The sequence below is a fragment of the Trachurus japonicus genome, chromosome 5 (assembly GCF_045865225.1).
Source record: "Trachurus japonicus isolate A0001 chromosome 5, Traja_1.0".
Classification (NCBI taxonomy): Eukaryota; Metazoa; Chordata; class Actinopteri; order Carangiformes; family Carangidae; genus Trachurus; species Trachurus japonicus.
In genome coordinates, this window is record NC_140911.1 from 1,230,763 (window position 1) to 1,255,485 (window position 24,723).

The 24,723-nt window shown below is 46.0% G+C and overlaps 1 protein-coding gene across 1 annotated transcript in view; it reads left to right on the forward strand.

Moving 5' to 3' along the window:
- srgap3 (SLIT-ROBO Rho GTPase activating protein 3) overlaps window positions 1–21,203 on the forward strand; it is an 89,479-nt gene extending 68,276 nt beyond the window's left edge. The window contains exons 13-22 of the mRNA XM_085775518.1: window positions 2,064–2,124; window positions 3,273–3,350; window positions 5,101–5,235; window positions 6,919–7,024; window positions 10,039–10,266; window positions 15,261–15,334; window positions 17,065–17,245; window positions 18,183–18,332; window positions 18,885–19,212; window positions 20,703–21,203. Of these exons, the coding sequence (XP_085631644.1) occupies window positions 2,064–2,124; window positions 3,273–3,350; window positions 5,101–5,235; window positions 6,919–7,024; window positions 10,039–10,266; window positions 15,261–15,334; window positions 17,065–17,245; window positions 18,183–18,332; window positions 18,885–19,212; window positions 20,703–21,203 (1,842 nt within the window). The remainder of the gene's footprint in view (window positions 1–2,063; window positions 2,125–3,272; window positions 3,351–5,100; window positions 5,236–6,918; window positions 7,025–10,038; window positions 10,267–15,260; window positions 15,335–17,064; window positions 17,246–18,182; window positions 18,333–18,884; window positions 19,213–20,702) is intronic.
- Window positions 21,204–24,723: the final 3,520 nt, after the last annotated feature.

A 24,723-nucleotide genomic window follows, 5' to 3' on the forward strand; every position in this document is an offset into this window, starting at 1 on the left:
CCTCTGCTGCTTTCCATCCCAGAGGAAGGAGGAACGCCAGAACTCGTATCCAGGTATCTGAGTGTGTAGTTCAAGGACTCGAGTCAACGTCAGTAATGGTGCGTTCCAGGCTACCCTCCAGAGCTCCCAGTCCTGACCTCTGACCTCACACAGCCCTCGAAACAAAACTGTTACAGCCAGGTGTTACTCTAACGTTATTTATCTGCTAATGTTAAAGGATAATTCCGGGCAAATTCAACTGGGGGCTGTAGCCTATGTTCCTAACATTTTAGGTCTAAAAGAAGGAATCTGAAGATTTTCATGTTTCAGTGCATGTTTGAGTCTCCATCTGACGCTGTCTGTGGCTTTGAGGGATGGAAACAGCCTAAGCAGCAGAACTTACATCCGCTCCCATTCATCGCTGCCGTGGCGACGCGGGGACAGACACAACTACCGCACAACAGGAGACATTAAACTGAAAACCTTCAGATTCCTTCTGTTAGACCTGAAATGTTAGGAACATACAGCCCCCAGTTGAATTTGCCCGGAATTGTCCTTTAATGGATCATTGGCAGCAGCTCTGGAGTCAGTTAGTTTCCAGTTCATCAATCAATACAAAATATGTTTCAAAAAATACAACTAGGGTTAGATAACAGGTGTAACGGCTTCTGTTATGGTCTGTGCCGTTTCCCCTCCTCTGTTTCGCTCAAATGAGCCGATGAGCAGAAGAAGCACAAACTCCATACGACTCGCCATGTTTGTGTATTTACATCTTGTTCCCAGAATTCCTTGCGCTCAGACAGTTCAGCGCTACGAAGTCATGACTCACGTGTTGAAAAGCACTGGAACGCACCATAACTCTGCATGCTGCTGCTGCTCTGTCCTCTGCAGCTTTACATTACAAACACCAGCTCTGTGTGTGTGTCTGTGTGTGTGTGTGTGTGTGTGTGTGTGTTGTATTGTGTTGTTTTATGCTCCTCATGAGATTTGCTTAAAATAACATTGATGAGCTCATTGAGGCTTCATGTAGCAGGAAGGAGCTTTAGGTTCATTCTGCATGTTAGACCATGTGGAGGTTAAAGAGGAACTCTGCAGGATCTTAGTAGATTAGTCAGTTTAGATTTTAGGATCGTTTAGTGAGTTTACTTCGCTCTCTTTTTTTTGTAGAATTGTATTGGAATTTGCGATAGTGCTACTTTAAGTACAAGTTATGGACAATCATGTGCCAAAGAGTTAGGCCACCTGGAACAACTGCGGAAAAAACTGTCACGACAAACAAACCATCTCAGATTCAGTCTCCTCCGTTATCTCAGCGAGCCTCAACATCAAGAATCCCATTCTGACTAAAAATGCAGAAAGGACCGTCCAGAGTGACTCTGGTAAAAGAAAGAATCACTTCCTAATGTCTAAAAAACTAAGTTTAAATTAGTAGACATAATGAACTTTCACAACATCTGGTTTTGTAGTTGTTTTATACATATATCCCGTATATAAATAATGTTACACTGCAAAAACTCAAAATCTTACCAAGAATATTTGTCTTATTTCTAGTCAAAACAAATCTCATTATACTTAAATAAGACTCATCAAAAAGCAAAAAGCAAAAAGCAACTTGTTTTTAGACACTTTTTAACTTCTTTCAAGCAGATTTTCACTTGAAATCAGTAGGAAAAGCTGATTCTTATTACAAGCACAAAAAACTTGCTTTTACTGGCAGATTTTTCTACTTATTTTAGGTAAAAAATTGTTTGAAACAAGTGAAAAGATCAAAAAACAAGTTATTTTTTAGGTGATGAGTCTCATTTTAAAGTGGAAAGAGATTATTTTTGACTAGAAATGAGACATTTTGACAAGAAATAAGACAAATATTCTTGGAAAGATTTTGAGTTTTTGCAGTGTATCCACCGCTCCATGGATTGATTTCTCACCGGCTTCGTTGTTGGAAACAGATGCACATGGAGGAGAGGAGGGTTAGAGACACCAGACCTGCAGAGTTCCTCTTTAACAGTCACATGCAATAAGCTACTAGATGTGATCTGATATTATTATTATATTATTATTATTTCTGAATGGTTTCATTGCAGGACTCGGGTCAACCGATCCCGCTGGTGGTTGAAAGTTGTGTCCGATACATCAACCTGTACGGTGAGTCCCAGTCCCAGCTGCTTGTTGTTTATCCTCCTCCTGCTCTTTGTTCAGTCACTGGAGCCTTTTCCCTCGGCGTCGTCTACCTCCACATCTGTCTGCAGCTGGTTCTCTGCAGCCTGAAGGCCTCTTTCTCTAGGTCTGGACCTAATGCAGCTCCACAAACCTGATTAGGAGCCGTCTAACTGGAACCATCTGGTGGCGCCGGGGCCTCTCTCCCTCTCCTGCAGACATACACTGCAAAAACTCAACGTCTTACCAATAATATTTGTCTTATTTCTTGTCAAAATGTCTCATTTCTAGTCAAAACTAAACTCTTTCCACTTAAAATAAGACTCATCACCTAAAAATTAACTTGTTTCAAACAAATTTTCACTTGAAATAAGTAGAAAAATCTGCCAGTGAAAGGAGTTTTTTTGTGCTTGTAATAAGAAAGAAAAACTTGCTCCACTGTCAGATTATTTTAAGTGAAAATCTGCTTGAAAGAAGTAAAAAGTGTCTAAAAACAAGCTACTTTTAATGTGATGAGTCTTATTTTAAGTAGAATGAGATTGTTTTTGACTAGAAATAATAAGACAAATATGCTATTTTTGCAGTGTACGCATCTCCCTTTATGACTAGATTACGCTTCCTGCTGTGTGTTCACTGCAAAAACTCAAAATCTTTCCAAGAATATTTGTGTTGTTTCTTGTCAAAATGTCTCATTTCTAGTCAAAACTAATCTCTTTCCACTAAAAATAAGACTCAAAAATGAATTTGTTTTCAGATCATTTTCACTTGTTTCAAACTAATTTTCACTTGAAATAAGTAGAAAAATCTGCCAGTGAAAGCAAGTTTTTTGTGTTTGTAATAAGAAAGAAAAACTTGCTCCACTATCAGATTTTTCTACTTATTTCAAGTGAAAATCTGCTTGAAATAAGTAAAAAGTGTCTAAAAACAAGCTACTTTTAATGTGATGAGTCTTATTTTAAGTAGAATGAGATTTGTTTTGACTAGAAATAATAAGACAAATATTCTTGGTAAGATTTTGAGTTTTTGCAGTGTAATCTCCCTTTATGACTAGATTATGTTTCCTGTTGTGTGTTGTGTGTCTGCAGCGCCGCGTCGCTCAGTCTGACCCGGTGCATTATGGGATGTTTTTCTTGCAGGGCTGCAGCAGCAGGGCATCTTCCGTGTGCCGGGGTCACAGGTGGAGGTCAACGACATTAAGAACTCCTTCGAGAGAGGTGAGGCAGAGCACAGCTATTATTATCTACAGACACAGTGGTGTAGTCTCTATGTGATACTCAGGTTTACTCAGTTTACACACTGAAAATACATAAATACTTCAGTATACCCAGTACAGCAAAACTATCTCACTAAAGTTAAAAAAAAAAAAAGTGGGAGGGTTGACAGGGTTCAAGGGGTCCACAACTTTTTCTGGACATTTTACCAGTTTCTTCTCAATTTTTCTGTTCTACTTTATACTATTTTTTTAAGACATTTTACCCCTTTTTGTCTTATTGTTTAAAAAATGTTACCACTTTTTCTAGAATTCTTGAGTAATTTTACCAGTTTCTTCTCAATTTTTTTAATAAACTTTTTACTATTTACTATATAGCCTACTATTTTTACTTTTACCACTTTTTTTTTTATTATTGTTTGACTTTTTTTTTTTTTAATTTTACCACTTTTCCTAGAACTTCTTTGATAAATTTTACCAGTTTCTTCTAAAATTTTTTAAACTTTTTTTTTTTTTTTAATTTTACCATTTTTTTCTGAGTAATTTTACCAGATTTTTCAACAAAAAAAATATATAAATTTTTATATAAGATTTAAAACTTTTTTGTTTATTTTTTTGTGATCATTTTTACCACTTTTTTCTAGAAATGTTTTAACTTTTTTGTGGAGAAATTGTACCACTTTTTTTCCCAGAAATTTCTCTATAATCTTTCAAAAATGTAGCTATGCCTAATTTAAAGGTACATTGATAGTTTGTGTATTTCTGGTGTTTTGTCCAATGAGGGTCCGTGGTCTAGTTTGTGTCAGTTTTGGGTCCTTGATGTATGAACAGTTTACCACCAAGAAAGCAGTTTACCCACTACAACACATTAGACTACACCACTGGTTGCTAGGTAACAGCAGTTTACCCACTACAACACATTAGACTACACCACTGGTTGCTAGGTAACAGCAGTTTACCCACTACAACACATTAGACTACACCACTGTATAGATCTATATATACCACTATATAAACACACACACACAGTGGCGAAAGTAGTCTGCTACGGGCCCCAATGCAAAATGATTGAAATTATTGCTAACAACAGGGGCCGATGTTGGGGCTTATGTTAGAGACAGGCGTCTATATGGGACAGGCTTTTTTAATTATTATTATTAGGCCTATTAATTTCTAACAATTCTGATGCTCAGCAAAGATGGAAAATCTATAACATAATCAAATGGTTCTGTTGTTACTGTTTAAAAGATAGAAGGGAAGGTTTAATCTGCACCAATTACACTTTTCCTAAATAAATGTGTGCTCCGGCCACAGACTGTACTACGTAACAGGCTAGCGACTCTTCCCTTGGCTTTTTTTTTTTTGCGGGGATAAAAAACTGAATGACCAGATATTGAAAGCAAATCCCCATAATCCAGAATAACATCAATGAATTGCAGTAATGATGTAAAAGCCAAGATGTTAAACAGTTCCACCAATTGATAATTTTATTTTTTGAAATGTTTAATTTACTGTAATTTTTACCAGAGTTCACCACCACAGGCCTTTTTTGACCACGGGCCCTAATGCAACGGAATTACTTGCATTAATGGTACTTTCGCCACTGCACACACACACCAACACACACACCTGTCCTGTCCCTCTGTGTGTGTGTGTTTATATAGTATATATTACATAACACTTGTCCTTCTCTGTGTGTGTGTGTGTGTGTGTGTGTGTGTGTGTGTGTGTGTGTGTGTGTGTGTGTGTTGCAGGTGAAGACCCTCTGGTCGACGACCAGAACGAACACGACATCAACTCTGTGGCCGGTGTGTTGAAGCTCTACTTCAGAGGACTGGAAAACCCGCTGTTCCCCAAGGAACGCTTCCTGGACTTCATCTCCACCATCAGTGAGTCACACGCACACACACACACACACACACACACACACACACACACACACACACACACACACACACACACACACACACACACACACACACACACACACACACAGAAAGAGAAAACACCTTTACTGTAGAGGAGAGAGGATGTGGAGCAGCAGATGGAAACAATCTGAGCTCCAGGACTGATGGTTAACAGAGGGAGGAGTGTGTGTGTGTGTGTGTGTGTGTGTGTGTGTGTGGGGGGGGGGGGGGTTGTGTACACGTTCACTACACAATCACTTCTGCTAGAGAGAAAATGATACAACAACAGTGTTGAACCTTTTCTCTGTGGTCGGAGCAGCTGAAGTTGCACTGCAAAAACTCAAACTCTCACCAAGAATTTTTGTCTTATTTCTATTCAAAACACATCTCATTACACTTGAAATAAGACTCATCACATAAAAAGCAGCTTGTTTTTAGACACTTTTTACTTCTTTCAAGGAGATTTTCACCTAAAAAATAATCTGATAGTGGAGCAAGTTTTTCTTTCTTATTACAAGCACAAAAAACTTGCTTTCACTGGCAGATTTTTCTACTTATTTCAAGTGAAAATTTGTTTCAAACAAGTGAAAATGATCTAAAAACAAGTGAATTTTTAGGTGATGAGTCTTATTTTAAGTGGAAAGAGATTAGTTTTGACTAGAAATGAGACATTTTGACAAGAAATAAGACAAATATTCTTGGAAAGATTTTGAGTTTTTGCAGTGTGGTCGCCACCGACCTGTTTTTAGGTTTTTAATGCATAACAGTACCACCACATTAATGTGTTTATTGCATCAAGACTTTTGATTTTGTCAGGAACCTCCATTTAAACAAAATAAAACTTTTTTTTTTTCACAAAATTCTAAAATGCTGATGTTTAAAATTCTGACATTGTGTTGTTAGAGTCGGTTTTGACCCGGTTATAACGATAAGAACAACAATGAGAGTTAAAACTGAAGTGCAAAACCAACCTTACCATGAATAAGGAACCTAACAAGGAGGACTGATGGCAACATTATGGGATGCAACTTAAACTAAGACAAAAAAAACTAACTAACTAAATATATACTTACACCACCAGTCCAAAGTTTGGACACACCTTCTCATCCAATGTTTTTTCTTTATTTCATTGTAGATTCAAACTGAGACGTCAGAACTATGAAGGAACTCATATAAAGCTGTCATCAAAGCAAAAAGTGGAGACTGAGAAATAAATCTAATAGCCTAATAGCATAATTGCCTAAGTCATATTTGAACATTTTCGGGGAAAAAAGAAAAAACACAATTCCTAGCAAGCAAAGTCAAAAAGATAGTGATTTTGGACTCTAAAAAGTGTTCTGATTGGTTGAGGACATAGCCAATAAGGCAAGGTGATGCAGCAGTGGGAGGAGAGGAAAGTTAGGCAGATATCTCAATTTGGCCAAAAAATGACTTAGGCAATTATGCTATGAGGCTAACGAATTCTGCTTTGTTCAACACTTTGGTGTTTACTACATAACTCCACATGAGTTCCTTCACAGTTCTGACGTCTCAGTTTGAATCTACAATGTAGAAAGTGATAGAAATAAAGAAAAACCACTGAATGAGAAGGTGAGATCAGGTTTAATGATGGTACGGTCCAGTGTGGGGGTGTCTGAATGGACTAAATGTGTGTGTGTGTTTCAGAGCTGGAGTCTGGAGCAGAGCGAGCTCATCACATCCAGCAGATCACCGTGACTCTTCCTCGGACCGTCATCATCGTCATGAGATACCTCTTCGCTTTCCTCAACCAGTGAGTCTGAGCCGCTCCTCACAACTTCCTGTTGCTAGAGTTCATGACTCTGGTGATCAGTCAATCTGATCTGAGGTCTGATTATAACACACCACAGGACAACTCAACTCTAACTTAATGTAAACGTGTTGGTCCGAGTCCAACTCAGACCGGACTGAACCAGATCCGACCAGATTCTTCTTTATGTTTTCACCTCAATCCGACTGAAACTGCACTGCAAAAACTCTAAATCTTTCCAAGAATATTTGTCTCATTTCTTGTCAAAATGTCTAATTTCTAGTCAAACTAATCTCTTTCCACTTAAAATAAGACTCATCACCTAAAAATGAACTTGTTTTTAGATCATTTTCACTTGTTTCAAACTAATTTTCACTTGAAATAAGTAGAAAAATCTGCCAGTGAAAGGAAGTTTTTTGTGCTTGTAATAAGAAAGAAAAACTTGCTCCACTATCAGATTTTTAAAAAAGTGTCTAAAAACAAGCTACTTTTAATGTGATAAGTCTTAATTTAAGTGAAAAGAGTTTAGTTTTGACTAGAAATGAGACATTTTTTACAAGAAATAAGACAAATATTCTTGGAAAGATTTTGAGTTTTTGCAGTGTGGACAAAGTGTGTGAGCTGCTGCACAACAGTAGAGACGACACAAAGTGGAGCTTAAAAAAAAGTGTCTGGGCTGATGTGTCAGTGCAACCAGCCAGAAGATGTGTTTATATACAGTACATCTATATATATATATACATACATACAGTCTAAATAACAAAAGGAAGCCTGAGGTCAGACCCGAGAAATTAATATATTTTCAGTTTGAACCGTCACGTCCAGTCATGAACTGTAGTTGAGAACTCTAAGTTATTTACATCCAGTTATTTACTCGCTGACAGAAAAGTCAACAGGACAGAAGTCTGTATCTATGGAAGCGTATTGGATTTACTTGGAAAAAAGTGAATGCAAGTGAATTGGTTTGTTTTTTGGAATATTTTTGTTCTGTCTGACAAATTTTTTTCCTCAAGACAAGACAAGATGAGATGAGATGAGACAAGACAAGATCTTTGTCTGAGTATTTTTTGTCTGACCACTTCATCATGGATCTATTAGATCTATTAGATCCATGATATGTAAACACTCCACTACAAGTGACCTTCCAAAACGGATTAAATCACATAGTTTGCAAGGTTTTCAAAGGTAAAACCCACCAATGTTTCTTATTCTCACCGTGTTCCCTGTGAGTTCAGATTGATGTTGAGAGGAGACGACCTGTTATTACAGAGCAGTCTGATGGAGCACTTTTATTTATTATTTTTTTGTTTTGAAAATTCTCTTTATTGAACATTTTCAAAATTATAATAGTCCAGCACAGTGCATACAGATTATAGATACAGTATGTAGCAAATCCAGAGTATATTCCACAGCAATGATCTCAAAGGTTCTTGTTAGGTCTTACATTTCAGCCAGTTGCACTCTGAGTTCCCAGGTATTTAACACTTTGTCAAACTTTGCTGTAAAGGGGGTAGCACCTTTATTTTGAAATCACTCCTTCTGCAGGCGGGAGCTTCTGGTGGGATTTTGAAATCTTAATAAATCAGAAAAAGAAGTTACTACAAAAAATTATTCAAAATAACGAACGAAAAAATAAATAACAAGTGAATGCAAAACACTTCCTCTGTATGTAGCAACCTGCTGAAAAGACTCATGTCTCCCCCTGGTGTTGAGGAGGAGACACTGTCAGGATTAGATTAGTAGATTCAGCTGCTGCATCTGAACTGGGACAAGAACTGAACTCTGTGTGGAGTAACCGAACAGTAAACTAAGGTTCTGCTGTTAAAACTGTCCTGAGTGTCTCCGTCCTCTCATTTGAAGCTGTTTATTTTCATAGGATAAGCCCCTTGAGTTGTCACAACTCATTTACGAGGGGGTCCTACTGTACACACATAACATCAAGACATAACACATAACACAATACAATGAGAGAAAACAAGACAAAACAGTACAATACAATACAGACAATAAAATAAAAAGACAAGACAGACATGTACAAAAATCACTTCGACAAAATTGCAACCAAAGTTTGTACAAATATTAGATGAAATATGGCAACAGAGTCAATGAAAGCATGAGCAAGATGTTTCAAAATAGGAGGAGAGGACTTCTTAAAAACGGCTTATGATTGAGATGATCTAATACCCACAGGTAAATGGTTCCAGTCGTAATAAATGCTTTTCTACCTATTGATTTCCTATTGTGAGGCACTGAGAAGTAGGGAGGTAGATTGCCTGGTTTGATAGTTGGATGTAAGTTGCACAAAATACTGTTTCAGATAAGGCGGGTAATTAAAGGGATAGTTCACCCAAAATTGAAACTTCCCTCCTTATCTCCTCCCCCTCATGTGGACTAAGGGCTGGGAGAAGTTTCAGAGTCCTCCGTGGCTTCTCTGAGTTACAGGGGGTCTCGGCGTAGCAGTGCATGTCCATATGACGGTTGCAAATGGATACCAACTGTCTTCGTAACAAAAAGACACACCAAAAAAACATCCAGATACCTCCATGCTGCTCGTATGTAATGTCCCTCTTGTATTGAAGCCCCGACATGAGAAATTGTTCCGAAAAAAATTAAATAAGTCTATATTTCAAGTTTGTAGCGGAAGCTCCTCTTCCTGGTTTGTCCAAATCTCACGAGATTTACGAGCAGCATGGAGGTATCTGGATGTTTTTTGGTGTGTCTTTTTGTTACGAAGACAGTTGGTATCCATTTGCAACCGTCATATGGACATGCACTGCTACGCCGAGACCCCCTGTAACTCAGAGAAGCCACGGAGGACTCTGAAACTTCTCCCAGCCCTTAGTCCACTTGAGGGGGAGGAGATAATGAGGGAAATTACAATTTTGGGTGAACTATTCTTTTAAGAGGAGCTAGAACACATTTAGAGGAAGAAATGTACACAACATCACAGTAATCTAGTATCGGAAGGATCAGTTGCACAGTGTCTCAGTGTCTCGGTCTTCTCTCCGTCCTCCCAGTCTGTCCCAGTACAGCGACGAGAACATGATGGACTCGTACAACCTGGCCATCTGCTTCGGTCCGACCCTGATGCCGATCCCGGACGGCCAGGACCCGGTGGCCTGTCAGGCCCACGTCAACGAGGTCATCAAGACCATCATCGCCCACAACGAGCTCATCTTCCCCGGCCAGAGGGAGCTGGACGGACCGGTCTACGAGAAGTGTATGACCGGGGGGGAGGAGTACTGGTGAGTGGTGACCTGGGGGGGAGGGGGAGGAGTACTGGTGAGTGGTGACCGGGGGGGGGGAGGAGTACTGGTGAGTGGTGACTGACCGGGGGGGGAGGAGTACTGGTGAGTGGTGACCTGGGGGGGAGGAGTACTGGTGAGTGGTGACCGGGGGGGGAGGAGTACTGGTGAGTGGTGACCGGGGGGGGGGAGTACTGGTGAGTGGTGACTGACCGGGGGGGAGGAGTACTGGTGAGTGGTGACCTGGGGGGGAGGAGTACTGGTGAGTGGTGACCTGGGGGGAGGGGGGGGGGGGGAGTAATGGTGAGTGGTGACCGGGGGGAGTACTGGTGAGTGGTGACTGACGGGGGGGAGGAGTACTGGTGAGTGGTGACCTGGGGGGGGGGGAGTAATGGTGAGTGGTGACCTGGGGGGGAGGAGCACTGGTGAGTGGTGACCTGGGGGGAGGGGGCCGGGGGGGAGGAGTACTGGTGAGTGGTGACCGGGGGGGGGGGAGTACTGGTGAGTGGTGACTGACCGGGGGGGAGGAGTACTGGTGAGTGGTGACCGGGGGGGGGGAGTACTGGTGAGTGGTGACATGGGGGGAGGGGGGGGGGGGGGGAGTACTGGTGAGTGGTGACCTGGGGGGGAGGAGTACTGGTGAGTGGTGACTGACCGGGGGGGGGGGAGTACTGGTGAGTGGTGACCGGGGGGGAGGAGTACTGGTGAGTGGTGACCCGGGGGGGGGAGGAGTACTGGTGAGTGGTGACCGGGGGGGGGAGTACTGGTGAGTGGTGACGGGAGGAGTACTGGTGAGTGGTGACCGGGGGGGGGAGTACTGGTGAGTGGTGATGACCGGGGGAGGAGTACTGGTGAGTGGTGACCTGGGGGGGGGAGGAGTACTGGTGAGTGGTGACTGGGGGGGGGGGAGTACTGGTGAGTGGTGACTGGGGGGGAGGAGTACTGGTGAGTGGTGACCGGGGGGGAGGAGTACTGGTGAGTGGTGACCGGGGGGGGGGGAGTACTGGTGAGTGGTGACCGGGGGGGAGGAGTACTGGTGAGTGGTGACCGGGGGGGAGGAGTACTGGTGAGTGGTGACCGGGGGGGGGAGGAGTACTGGTGAGTGGTGACTGACCGGGGGGGGGGGAGTACTGGTGAGTGGTGACTGACCGGGGGGGGAGGAGTACTGGTGAGTGGTGACTGACCGGGGGGAGTACTGGTGAGTGGTGACCGGGGGGAGGAGTAACTGGTGAGTGGTGACCGGGGGGGGGGAGTACTGGTGAGTGGTGACCGGGGGGGGGGAGTACTGGTGAGTGGTGACTGACCGGGGGGGAGGAGTACTGGTGAGTGGTGACCGGGGGGGGGGAGTACTGGTGAGTGGTACTGGTGAGTGGTGACCGGGGGGGAGGAGTACTGGTGAGTGGTGACCGGGGGGGAGGAGTACTGGTGAGTGGTGACCGGGGGGGGGGAGTACTGGTGAGTGGTGACCGGGGGGGGGAGTACTGGTGAGTGGTGACTGACCGGGGGGGAGGAGTACTGGTGAGTGGTGACTGACCGGGGGGGAGGAGTACTGGTGAGTGGTGACCGGGGGGGGGGGAGTACTGGTGAGTGGTGACCGGGGGGGGGGAGTGGTGACCGGGGGGGGGGAGTACTGGTGAGTGGTGACTGACCGGGGGGGAGGAGTACTGGTGAGTGGTGACCGGGGGGGAGGAGTACTGGTGAGTGGTGACCGGGGGGGAGGAGTACTGGTGAGTGGTGACTGACCGGGGGGGGGGGAGTACTGGTGAGTGGTGACCGGGGGGGAGGAGTACTGGTGAGTGGTGACTGACCGGGGGGGAGGAGTACTGGTGAGTGGTGACCTGGGGGGGAGGAGTACTGGTGAGTGGTGACCGGGGGGGAGGAGTACTGGTGAGTGGTGACCGGGGGGGAGGAGTACTGGTGAGTGGTGACCGGGGGGGAGGAGTACTGGTGAGTGGTGACCGGGGGGGAGGAGTACTGGTGAGTGGTGACCGGGGGGGAGGAGTACTGGTGAGTGGTGACCTGGGGGGGGAGTACTGGTGAGTGGTGACCTGGGGGGGAGGAGTACTGGTGAGTGGTGACCTGGGGGGGAGGAGTACTGGTGAGTGGTGACTGACCGGGGGGGGGAGTACTGGTGAGTGGTGACCTGGGGGGGAGGAGTACTGGTGAGTGGTGACCGGGGGGAGGAGTACTGGTGAGTGGTGACTGACCGGGGGGGGGGAGTACTGGTGAGTGGTGACCTGGGGGGGGGAGTACTGGTGAGTGGTGATGACCGGGGGGGAGTACTGGTGAGTGGTGACTGACGGGGGGGAGGAGTACTGGTGAGTGGGTGACGGGGGGGGGGAGTACTGGTGAGTGGTGACCGGGGGAGGAAAGTACTGGTGAGTGGTGACTGACCGGGGGGGGAGGTGAGTGGTGACCGGGGGGGAGGAGTACTGGTGAGTGGTGACCGGGGGGGAGGAGTACTGGTGAGTGGTGACCTGGGGGGGAGGAGTACTGGTGAGTGGTGACCGGGGGGGAGGAGTACTGGTGAGTGGTGACCGGGGGGGAGGAGTACTGGTGAGTGGTGACTGACCGGGGGGGAGGAGTACTGGTGAGTGGTGACCGGGGGGGAGGAGTACTGGTGAGTGGTGACCGGGGGGGGGGAGTACTGGTGAGTGGTGACCGGGGGGGAGGAGTACTGGTGAGTGGTGACCTGGGGGGGAGGAGTACTGGTGAGTGGTGACCGGGGGGGAGGAGTACTGGTGAGTGGTGACCGGGGGGGAGGAGTACTGGTGAGTGGTGACCTGGGGGGGGAGGAGTACTGGTGAGTGGTGACCGGGGGGGAGGAGTACTGGTGAGTGGTGACTGACCGGGGGGGGGGAGTACTGGTGAGTGGTGACCGGGGGGGAGGAGTACTGGTGAGTGGTGACGGGGGGGAGGAGAGAGTACTGGTGAGTGGTGACCGGGGGGGAGGAGTACTGGTGAGTGGTGACCTGGGGGGGGGAGGAGTACTGGTGAGTGGTGACTGACCGGGGGGGGGAGGAGTACTGGTGAGTGGTGACCGGGGGGGAGGAGTACTGGTGAGTGGTGACCGGGGGGGAGGAGTACTGGTGAGTGGTGACCGGGGGGGGGGGGAGTACTGGTGAGTGGTGACCTGGGGGGGGGAGGAGTACTGGTGAGTGGTGACCGGGGGGGGGGGGAGTAGTGGTGAGTGGTGAACCGGGGGGGAGGGAGGAAGTACTGGTGAGTGGTGATCCGGGGGGGGGAGGGTACTGGTGAGTGGTGACCGGGGGGGAGGTAAGTATGGTGAGTGGTGACCGGGGGGGGGGGAGTACTGGTGAGTGGTGACCGGGGGGGAGGAGTACTGGTGAGTGGTGACCTGGGGGGGGGGAGTACTGGTGAGTGGTGACCTGGGGGGGGGGGGAGTACTGGTGAGTGGTGACGGGGGGGAGGAGTGACTGGTGACACGGGGGGGAGGAGTACTGGTGAGTGGTGACCGGGGGGGGGGTACTGGTGAGTGGTGACCTGGGGGGGAGGAGTACTGGTGAGTGGTGACCGGGGGGGGGAGTATGGTGAGTGGTGACCGGGGGAGGAGTACTGGTGAGTGGTGACCTGGGGGGGAGGAGTACTGGTGAGTGGTGACCGGGGGGGACTGAGTGTGTGAGTACTGGTGAGTGGTGACGGGTGGGGGGTGTTTGAGTGGTGACTGGGGGAGGAGACTGGTGTCTGGTGAGTGGGGAAGCTCACTTCAGCGTTCAATAGATGCTTGGTTCCCTGGAGGCTAGTGGCTGCAGCAACTCAAGGTGAGCCCCAAGTTAAAATAGCATTTACATTTTAGTTACAGCTTTAAAAAACTTATTTACAGCTGGTAATTTTTTTGTAGGTCACTCTACCCAAGTTTACTCTGGGGGTGAATTTAACTTACCGTTTTACTGTAGGTTTTTATGGCCAATTAGGGCGCAGAACCGTTGAGTGACAGGTCCGGCGACCGCTGCTACGAGGCCAGTGGGCGGGCTCTCGGCCGGCCAACGGCCGCACCGCTCCAAATATGGCAAGTAGAATCCAACATGGCGCAGCTCAAACCCCCGTAGTAGCGGCACAAAACAGACTCCCCCAAACCAATGGGTGACGTCACGGACGCTACGTCCATTCTTTTTACAGTCTATGGTGGTGACCGACCGGGGGAAATAAGACTCATCACATTAAAAGCAGCTTGTTTTTAGATCATTTTCACTTGTTTCAAACAAATTTTCACTTGAAATAAGTAGAAAAATCTGATAGGAGCAAGTTTTTCTTTCTTATTACAAACACAAAAAACTTGGCAGATTTTTCTACTTATTTCAAGTGAAAATTAGTTTGAAACAAGTGAAAATGATCTAAAAACAAGTTCATTTTTAGGTGATGAGTCTTATTTTAAGTGGAAAAAGATTAGTTTGGACTAGAAATTAGAGATTTTGACAAGAAAAAAGACAAATATTCTTGGAAAGATTTGGGGGTTTTGCAGTGTGTCCAGAGGATTTGTACTTTACTTGAGTATTAGATTTCTTTGGTACTTATTACTCTTACTTGAATACATTTCCAAGACAAATATTTGTACTTTTACTGGAGTTAATTAGTAGGAAGGCTGAAAAGTACTGGTTACTTTCAGGTCTTTCTCTAAAATCCTATTGGACACAAGCTGTGTTTGTCTGTGAAGGAAACCCTAACCCCTAAAAGCAGCACATCAGTGCAGCTGAGCAGCAAAGAGTTCATTCTCACTAACAAGAGTTAAAAGCTCCTTACATTCATTTACAAACTATTAGAGTCATTCATTGATGTGAACAATAAGACATTTACTCTGACTCTGACTTTGACTTCAAGTACATTTAAAAGCATGTACTTTTAGATACTTAAGTACCTTTAAAAGCAAGTACTTTTTTACTCTTACTCAAGTAACATGGAAAGGAACTTCACCTGCTGATAGAGAAAGTACTGATCATGTGTGTGTGTGTGTGTGTGTGTGTGTGTGTGTGCAGCGACAGCCCCCACAGTGAACCAGGAACTATCGACGAGGCCGACAACGGGACTGAACCTCACACCAGTGACGAAGGTCAGAACCTCACAGGACTAAAGACACCGGCTTCACCAATACATCAATACATCAATACACTGACAGATCAATAATAATAATAATTGTATTTATATAGCACCTTTCATACATGAAATGCATCTCAAGGTGCTTTAAACAAATCATCAAACAATTAAAAACAGTATTAATCAACAATCAGGCAGTAATAATACACAGTGACAACAAAACAATAGCAGTGATAAAACAAAAACAATCATACGAATCAATACACTGATACACCAGTAATCGTCTACATGGGATCAGGCTTTTATTAAACTCCTCTCCACTGGTTCTGTTGTTCCCGTTTAAAGGGATAGTTCAACATTTAGTCAAATTGGCCCATTGCCATAATCCCTATAGTCATAGCAGTAGGTTCGTTACCTTTAATTTAGAAGTAAATACAGAGACTGTTGATGAAAAACTGTCCCTGAAGGCAACGCACATCAGCGGTTTTGCATGAATTTCCCTCTAAAACAACTCTGTCTGGTAACGTTGTGTTATTATCTCATAGCGTGGTGAATGTGCATGTGTTTTTTTCAGGTAAAACCTCTTTTAGGTCGTGAAAATAGGCCGTTTCTTTGGGTCTGTTCACAACACTGTATGTTGTAAATCTCTGGGCAGGGCTATTATGGGCTGGCGTTGCTAACGGGAGGAGTGCAGAGAGTCTTCAACTGCAATTAAAGTACTTAGGGGCTTTTTGGAGATCATACAACCCCACTTTAAAAAAAATGATACTATTCCTTTAATGTTCAGGTCTGTTGAGAACTATAACAGGAATGAAGCCGCTTAGAAACACAGCCAACTTCTAACTGAGACCTGGAGGCATTTATTAACTATAGGACCCGGTCCAGTCGAGTCTGGTTGAGACTTTGAGGCTTTTATTTAACTCAGACCTGGTGTTTGATGTGTTAAATCGTTAAAAGAGAAACTCATCAGAGCAGCGAGCACGCATGACGACGTGTTTCACCTTTTCTCTGAACCAGATCTGATGTTGAGTAAACAGTGTTGGTACGCGGCCCTGCAGCTTTGATCCATCTGTGTGTGTGTGTGTGTGTGTGTGTGCGTGTGTGTGTCCCCTCCCCCCCGTTGGCTCTTTGTTCAGCGTTAGTCAGCAGTCCTCCTGGGACTTTCTCCTTTGTGCAGTGTTTCCCTGTTTCTCCTCTGAGCTTTGAAAACAGAACTGGGCCACGAACAAAAGCCTCAAACACACTCAACACACTGATCCACACACTCATCTGAGCTACACACACACAGACACACACAGGTCTGTGGAGTAATTCACTTTTCATAGAGAAAAAACAAGTTCATGATGTTGAATGAGGAACGAGTCACAATGAAACTGATACTGAATACCAACAACGCTGCGTTTCAACCTCATTATCTCTTTTAAAATAAATCGTCTTCTGCTGAGAGTTGGTTTGATAAAGTTATTAATCATAGTTAATAATAAAGACAAGATGAGACAAGATGAGATGAGACAAGACGAGATGAGATAAAATGAAACAAGACGAGATGAGACGAGACAAGATAAGACAGAGGATGTAGGAAGTTGTAATAATGTGATTTGTGAGTTTTGTGTCTTAGAGACAACAACATGACATCATTAGGGACGAGGACACATGGTGTCTCTCTCCAGTTTGTCCTTTGTTGTGAACTTGTTACTAATCTATAGTCTAGTAGTTTATTCCTGCTGTGTGTTTAACTCCGTCCAGAGGTGGAGCAGATTGAAGCCATCGCCAGGTTCGACTACGTGGGCCGCAGCCCCAGAGAGCTGTCCTTCAAGAAGGGAGCGTCTCTGCTGCTGTACCACCGAGCCTCTGAGGACTGGTGGGAGGGACGGCACAACGGGGTGGACGGCCTCATCCCTCACCAGTACATCGTGGTGCAGGACCTGTGAGTACGACCAGCCGCTTCTGATCCTTCTGGTCTAACGTCAGTCTGAGTGATACAGTTTCTCTCAGTTGGTTTGGCTCATTTCTTGAAACAGAAGTTACATTTGGTAAAACAGTGTTACAGTTCAGCTCAACACAACAGATCACTGGCAGAAGCTCATATCTCTCACTAAACACTTCACTCATGAGTCAATCAGCTGTAAGACAAGATGAGATTCGACAAGACGAGATGAGACAAGATGAATTGAATTGAATTTATTGAGGGATAGCCCCCTTGAATCTCAGCATCTCATTTTTTTAGACGAAATGAGACAAGATGAGACGAGACAAGATGAGATAAGACTCATATAAACAGTCAGTTTCCCCAGAATGCATCGTCCCTTTGGCATCGTGTCACTGCAGGTCGACATGTTGAGAGCAGCATGAAACGTCCTCATGTCTCCTCTCAGTCTGAGCCCAGAGCTTCATTCACTAGAGTTAGGCAAGGCAAGGCAATTTTATCTGTATAGCACGTTTTTACCACCAGTTTGTCTCAAAGGGCTTTACATGGCATCGTAACAACATCCTCTGTCCTTAGACCCTCACATTGGATTGCTGGACTAGTTTTACTGTCTAGATGATGCTGACATGTTTTAGAGAGAACAACCATTCGACTGAGACTCAATCAATCAGTTTAGATCAATCAGATCTATTCACCTGGACACGGTCGGCAAACAAAGACATTTACAACGTGATGAAATGAATGAGAAACAGTTCTGTAGTGACCAGTCACCAGGAGGTTTGTCCGTGTTGTTTCTAGAACTGAGACAAACCAGTGGAGAACAACGTTAACATGATTTTTTTATTTATTTAACCTTTATTTAACCAGGCGAAATCAATTAAGAACATGATGATGATGATGATGATGATGATGATGTCATGGTCTCTGTCTCCCTCAGTGATGATGCGTTCTCAGACAACCTGAGTCAGAAGGCGGACAGCGAGGCGAGCAGCGGGCCGCTGCTGGACGACAAGGCTTCATCTAAGAACGACGCCCCGTCGCCGTGTGAACCGTCTCCTGACTACGGCTTCGGGGGCGTGATGGGGAGGTGGGGGCCGCCGAGCTGCATCGCTCAACAAGCACCAAAATTGGCACACATACTCCTCAGGGATTGCTCTTTTGATAAAACCCGTTAGCCACCTAAAAATTAACGATGGCGGCCATTTTTCAAGATGGCCGCCGTCTGACTTGGCTAAAATGCACGATAGCGTATATCATAGTAGTGTTAGAGGTTTAGTATGTGTAGCATCTTCCTGTACTAGGCTTCCAAACTGGACATGACACAATTAGGAGTGTATGTGTGTGTAGGCCCCCACATACCCGGGCGTACTTGACTCCGCGGACTCAATGCACTGCAAAAACTTAAATATCTTACCAAGAATATTTACTTACTTACTTTAATATTTACTTACTTACTTTATATACTTACCAAGGAGTTTTTGCAGTGTGCGGAACCAAAGCGGATACAGTAATATTGCATTTCGGAATACAATTGCAAAGACTTGTTCTATTTGAATGATCTTGGTGTCAAATAATACATTGTTCACTATGTAGAAGGGTTAGGGACACGCTGACACGCTGTCTCTTCTTCTTCACACAGGGTGAGGCTACGGTCCGACGGCGCCGCCATCCCTCGTCACCGCGGCGACACCCGGGGCGACACCCACAGTCCGACGCGGGGGCCGGGGGCCGACACGCCCCCCCGGGCCGCCGCCTGCCCCAGCAGCCCCCACAAGATGTCCATCAGCAAGGGCCGCATGGAGAGCCCCGAGAAGAGACGGCTCGGCACCTTCGGCAGCGCCGGCAGCATCAACTACCCCGACAGGAAGAACTACCCTGATGCCCCCCCCCTCAGGCCGGGGCCGGGGGCAACACGCCACAGCAGCCTGGGAGACCACAAGGCTCTGGAGGCCGAGGCGCTGGCCGAGGTGAAGCTACGACGACACACTGACATCACATAGAAACATCTGGTGGTCACATGGTCTGAACCTTGATCCTCCTGGGTCAAGGAAGGAAGGAAGGAAGGAAGGACAAAGGGAAAGATGGGAGGAAAGAAGGAAGGGAAAAAGGAAGGAAAGATATAAGGAGGGAGGGAACAGATTGGGTCAATTGGGTCAAAAAGGAATGAAGAAGTAACTGTGCGTTCACACCAAAAGCTTCCAAAGCGTCCAAACGCCGGAAGTCAATTCATTTTCAATGAGAGTCTGGCGACACCGAGCGTCCAGAGCATCAACAGGCGTCGCCGCACTTCCAAAGCGTCCAAAGCGTCCAAAGCTTCCAAAGCATCACCAAACGAGAAGTTGGGTCTTGGTTAACTTTAGGGTAATTAGCTATGACGCGGTTCGGCGGCAACCTGTCAGAATAGAGACGACCTTCGGCTTCTTTTTTTTTTCCTCTTTCTTGTCCTTCGTCTCCCCAATGACCAGCGCGATAGAACTTTGACGTCAGTCACGTGACGAACGACCAAAGTGGCTGAAAATATTTGCCGTTTTGGGAGCTGTCTTGTCTGAAGCGCAGCCTCGAGTGTTTTTGATGCTTTGGAAGCTTTTGGTGTGAATGCACAGTAAGGACGAAGGGAAGCAAGGACGAAGGGAAGGAAGGAAGGGAGGGGGGGGGGGTTGTGGAAAGAAGGAAGGAAAAAAGGAGATGAAAGATGGAGGGAGGGAACAGATTCGTTCAAGGAAGGAAGAAGGAAGGGAAAGGGGAAGGAAAGAAAGATGGAGGTATAGGGAACAGATCAGGTCAATTGGATCAAAAGAGGAAGGAAGAAGAAGGAAGGAAGGAAGGAAGGAAGGAAGGAAGGAAGGAAGGAAGGAAGGAAGGAAGGAAGGAAGGAAGGAAGGAAGGAAGGGAAAAAGGATTGGGTCAATTTGACCCAGAAGGACAACAGGAGGGTTAATTGACTCAATCTGTTCCCTTCCTCCATCCTTCCTTCTTTCCTTCCTTTCTCCCTTCCATCTTTCTACAATCCTTTTCCCCTTCCTTCCTTCCTTCCTTCCTTCCTTCCTTCCTTCCTTCCTTCCTTCCTTCCTTCCTTCCTTTCCTTCGTCCTTACTTCTTCCTCCTTCCTCTTTTGATCCAGTTGACCTGATCTGTTCCCTCCCTCCATCTTTCTTTCCTTTCTTTTTCCCTTCCCTCTTTCCACAATCCCTTTTCCCTTCCTTACTTCCTTCCCTTCATCATTATTTCTTCATTCCTTTTTGACCTAATTGACCCAATCTGTTCCCTCCTTCCATCTTTCTTTCCTTCCTTTTCCCCTTCCTTCCTTCTTTCCTCCCATCTTTCCCTTCCTTCCTTCCTTCCTTCCTTCCTTCCTTGACCCAGAAAGGGCAAAACATACAATGGGTTTGGTTCGTTCTCTGAACTCCTGGAAGGTTCAGATCAACACCGTTAACGCTCTCATCGATCTGTTCTCCAGGACATAGAGAAGACGATGACCACGGCGCTCCACGAGCTGCGGGAGCTGGAGCGCCACCAGAACACGGTGAAGCAGCAGATGGCGGCGCCGGACGTGGTTCTGGACACGCTGGAGCCCATGAAGCAGCAGCACCCGGCGGCGAGCGGGTCCGAGCCGGGAAGCCCGCTGCACACCATCATGATCCGCCACGACCCGGACGCCGCCATGCGCCGCAGCAGCAGCTCCAGCTCCGAGATGATGACCACCTTCAAGCCGCCGGCGCTGTCCTCGGGCCGCCTGCGCCCGCCGCCGCCGCCCGCAAGGCCGGGCCGTCCACCGCCCAACCAGCACCAGCACCAGAACCAGCACCAACACCGCTCCAGCAGCTCCAGCTCCTCCGGCGTCGGCAGCCCCGCCGTTACGCCCACAGAGAAGATGTTCCCCGGCAACGGCAGCTCGGCCGCCAACGCCTCCAACGCCGCCAACCTCTCCGGTGACGCCGACAAGTCTGGAACCATGTAGCACAGGTGGAGGCTGCAGGCGGCGGGGGAGGGGGGGGGTCGATGGGATGGCGGCACATTCAGGCTACGTTTACACGGAAACGATCCGAACAGAAAACGTGGAAAAAAGTGGCGTTGTGTTGTGTTCTCACTTTTTATTTCGCGTTTAGACGAGCGTTTTCCGGGTGGAAATCTGCGTGCATACCGCGACGCAAAGGTCATGTTGTATGCACGCCAAGCGCCACACAACACACGACACCACCAAGTCCAACGCCGGTGTTGTTTTCCTATTCTCCTTCTTGGTTTCTGTCAGGCTTTACGCCAGCCATCTTAGTGTTGCCCTCCTCAGGTCATAGCAATCGGAGCAGACGTTTTGCGTTTTCTCCCTTTACGCGGAGACGCAACGGCAACGACTCTGGAGGGTGGTTTCACTTTTTTGCATTTTCAAGCCCCCGAAAACACCGTCTAAACGAAAGGCACATCCAATTAAATATTTTGCCGTTTTCACCCATGAGCGTTGTCGTATAAACAGGGCCTCTGACTTGATTCATGTATTCAGGAAGCCTCGATGTGACTCCAGTCAAACGTTTCAGGCTACGTTTACACAGAAACGATCTGAACAGAAAACGTGGAAAAATGTGGCGTTGTTGCATTCTCACTTTTTATTTCGCGTTTAGACGAGCGTTTTTTGGGGTGGAAATCTGCGTGCATTCCGCGACGCAACACACAACACCACCAAGTCCAACGTTGGTGTTGTTTTCCCATAGACCGAATCGCCTTGTTGTTTACATTCTACTTCCAGGTAGAAAACCAGCACGTAATTTGAATGAGAACAATAGTAACGAACGAGAGTTTAGCTATATATCATATTTTTCACGCCCTATCACCGTTTAGACAAATCTGAAATGTTTGAAGAAACATTACTATTTCTGTGTGTGTGTGTTTTGTGTTGCTATGTGACAGCTGACAGGGACAGTAACGGCAGTAGCTAAGCTAACAGCGGTAGCTAAGCTAACACAGGACGTCAGCTGTTAAAACCCTCCCGTTGTGGGACACGACATGAAACTACTCCAGTTAGCTCAGTCATGTTGGAACATGGAAAATATTTGTTCATGGAGCGTTTATTAAGTCACTGAGTTATTAAAGTTAAACAGGTAGCTAACCGTTAGCCTAGCTAATCTATGATAACCATGACTAATTACAAAAATGTGCACACAGAAATAGTAATGTTTGTCCAATCATTGGTTTTATAAACTTTACAAACATCAGATTAGTCTAAACGGTGATATAGTAACATGACAATTAGATATATATAGTGAAACTCTCGTCCGTCACTATTGTTCTCATGCTGGTTTTCTACCCGGAAGTAGTTGTAAACATAAAGGAGATTCGTGCTATTCTTCTTCTTGGTTTCTGTCAGGCTTTACGCCAGCCATCTTAGCGTTGCCCTCCTCAGGTCGTAGCAATCGGAGCAGACGTTTTGTGTTTTCACCCTTTACACGGAGATGCAACAACGGAGCGGTTTTAAGATTTCCACTCTGGAGGGTAGTTTCACTTTTTTTGTGTTTTCAAGCACCCGAAAACGCAGTCGCCGTCTAAATGAAAGGCACATCCGGTGAAATATTTTGCCGTTTTCGTGTAAACAACAGGGCCTCAGACTTGATCCATGTATTCAGGAAGCGCCGGGTGAGGAACTCGATGTGACTCCAGTCCAACGTTTCAGTTTTACCTCGACCTTCGTCCGTCCGTCCAGACGACGGCCAAGCAATAAGTGTCCAATCAGGAGAAGAAGCGCCAACACCACGGTCCGTCCTCAGAGCGCCACACGCTCCTTCTGTCTGTTCTGTTCTGTAATAGAGAGTTCTGCCAGGACTCAATGAAGTTTCACACGGTGCTGGTTCCAGTTGAGAAAGTGAATGTGGTTTCTGCATCGTGTTCTGGATGAAGTCAGAGAATCAGCTCTGTGACTAAAACACCAGTTTCTACTAGTACTACTAGTACTACTACAGGTTTCTACAGGAAGCGATGAAAGACGGAGTTCAGAGTTTCCTGGCAGACTCTAAAACCCAGTGGATGTTCAGCCGGGTGTCGTCGCCGTAGTGACGTTATATAGTCGTGCATGCAGGTTTGGAGAAAAAACCAGAAGACGTGGAAACAGAAAACGATTCTTCAGATGAAAACATTAGGACGTTCCTCCAGTGTTGTGTTTTAAAAGCTGCCGTGTGAGTGGCTGTCGGTACTGTAGATGTTGTACCTGTCCGGGACCTGTGATGATGTCATCCTCCACTTCCTGTGCAGTGGACGTGGTGGAGACGATGACGTGTTGCTTTTCTTTCTCTTGAACTTCCTGTATATGAAAACTAAACTAAAACTAAAACTAAACGCCCCCACTAACGTAGGAATCCTGTGGTGAACTTCTTCTTGTACATAAAAATATTAGCCAATCATGTTGCTGGAGGGTTGATGTGAGTGACATCATCATCATCCACCACCTTCCACGTCTGTGTTAGAAAGCGTTTGCTCATTGTACTGTAGAAACTGATCTCTGAACAGACTTTTTGTTTTGTTTTTTGGACCCAGTTTCAGTCAGAGGGAAACTTGACCAGTTTCCTGTTGACAACCATTTTTTTTTTTTTTTTTTTGGATGGGGTGGGGTTATTTTTGTTGTTGCATTAGAAACATGGAAAAGTGCTCGGCTCGGCTCGGCTCGGCTCGGCTCGGCTCGGCTCGGCTCTGCATGTTCTGCGCTGTACTGACTCGTATTATGCAGCAGGTAACTGACGGCTGTCTGTCTGTGGTGCCTTGCCTCGGTAAAATGCACAAAGAATTTCACTATTGGACTTTTGTTTTTTTTGTTTTTTTTAAGAAAAAGAAAGAAAAGGGCCTTATTAACCTTTACAGGAGCTGGGATGATGATGAAGATAAATGAAGTCAAAGCCTCTGATTGGCTGTTAGACTGTGCTCAGCGTTTGGTCTGTAGAAGTGTGAAGGTCCAGAGAGATAAGGGCAGAGAGCTGCTACAGCGCCGCCACGCCACCTGCTGGTTCCTTCTGGTTCCTGCCGGTGCTGCTCCCCTCACCTCATGTGGGCATTAAAGGGATAGTTTAACATTTTGGCAAACTGGCCCATTACCATAATCACCTATAGTCATAGCAGTAGGTTTCTAACCTTTAATTGTGCTATTTTTAGAACGGCGGAGCAGAGCCGTGAGCTGCTCAGAGCTACGCTACGGAGGCTCATTATGGGATTTCTTGGTTTCCCTCATCAAACTCATCAAATACACAATCCAACAACTCCACAACGCTCTGGTGGACAAGTTGTGAGCTGCACATTCACCACGCTATGAGATAATAACACAACGTTACCACACAGAGTTGTTTTAGAGGGAAATACAGAGACTGATGATGAAAAACTGTCCCTGAAGGCAACGCGCATCAGCGGCTTTGCATGAATTTCCCTCTAAAACAACTCTGTCTGGTAACTTGGTAATGGGCCAATTTGCCAAAATGTTGAACTATCCCTTTAAGATCTGGAGCTGATAT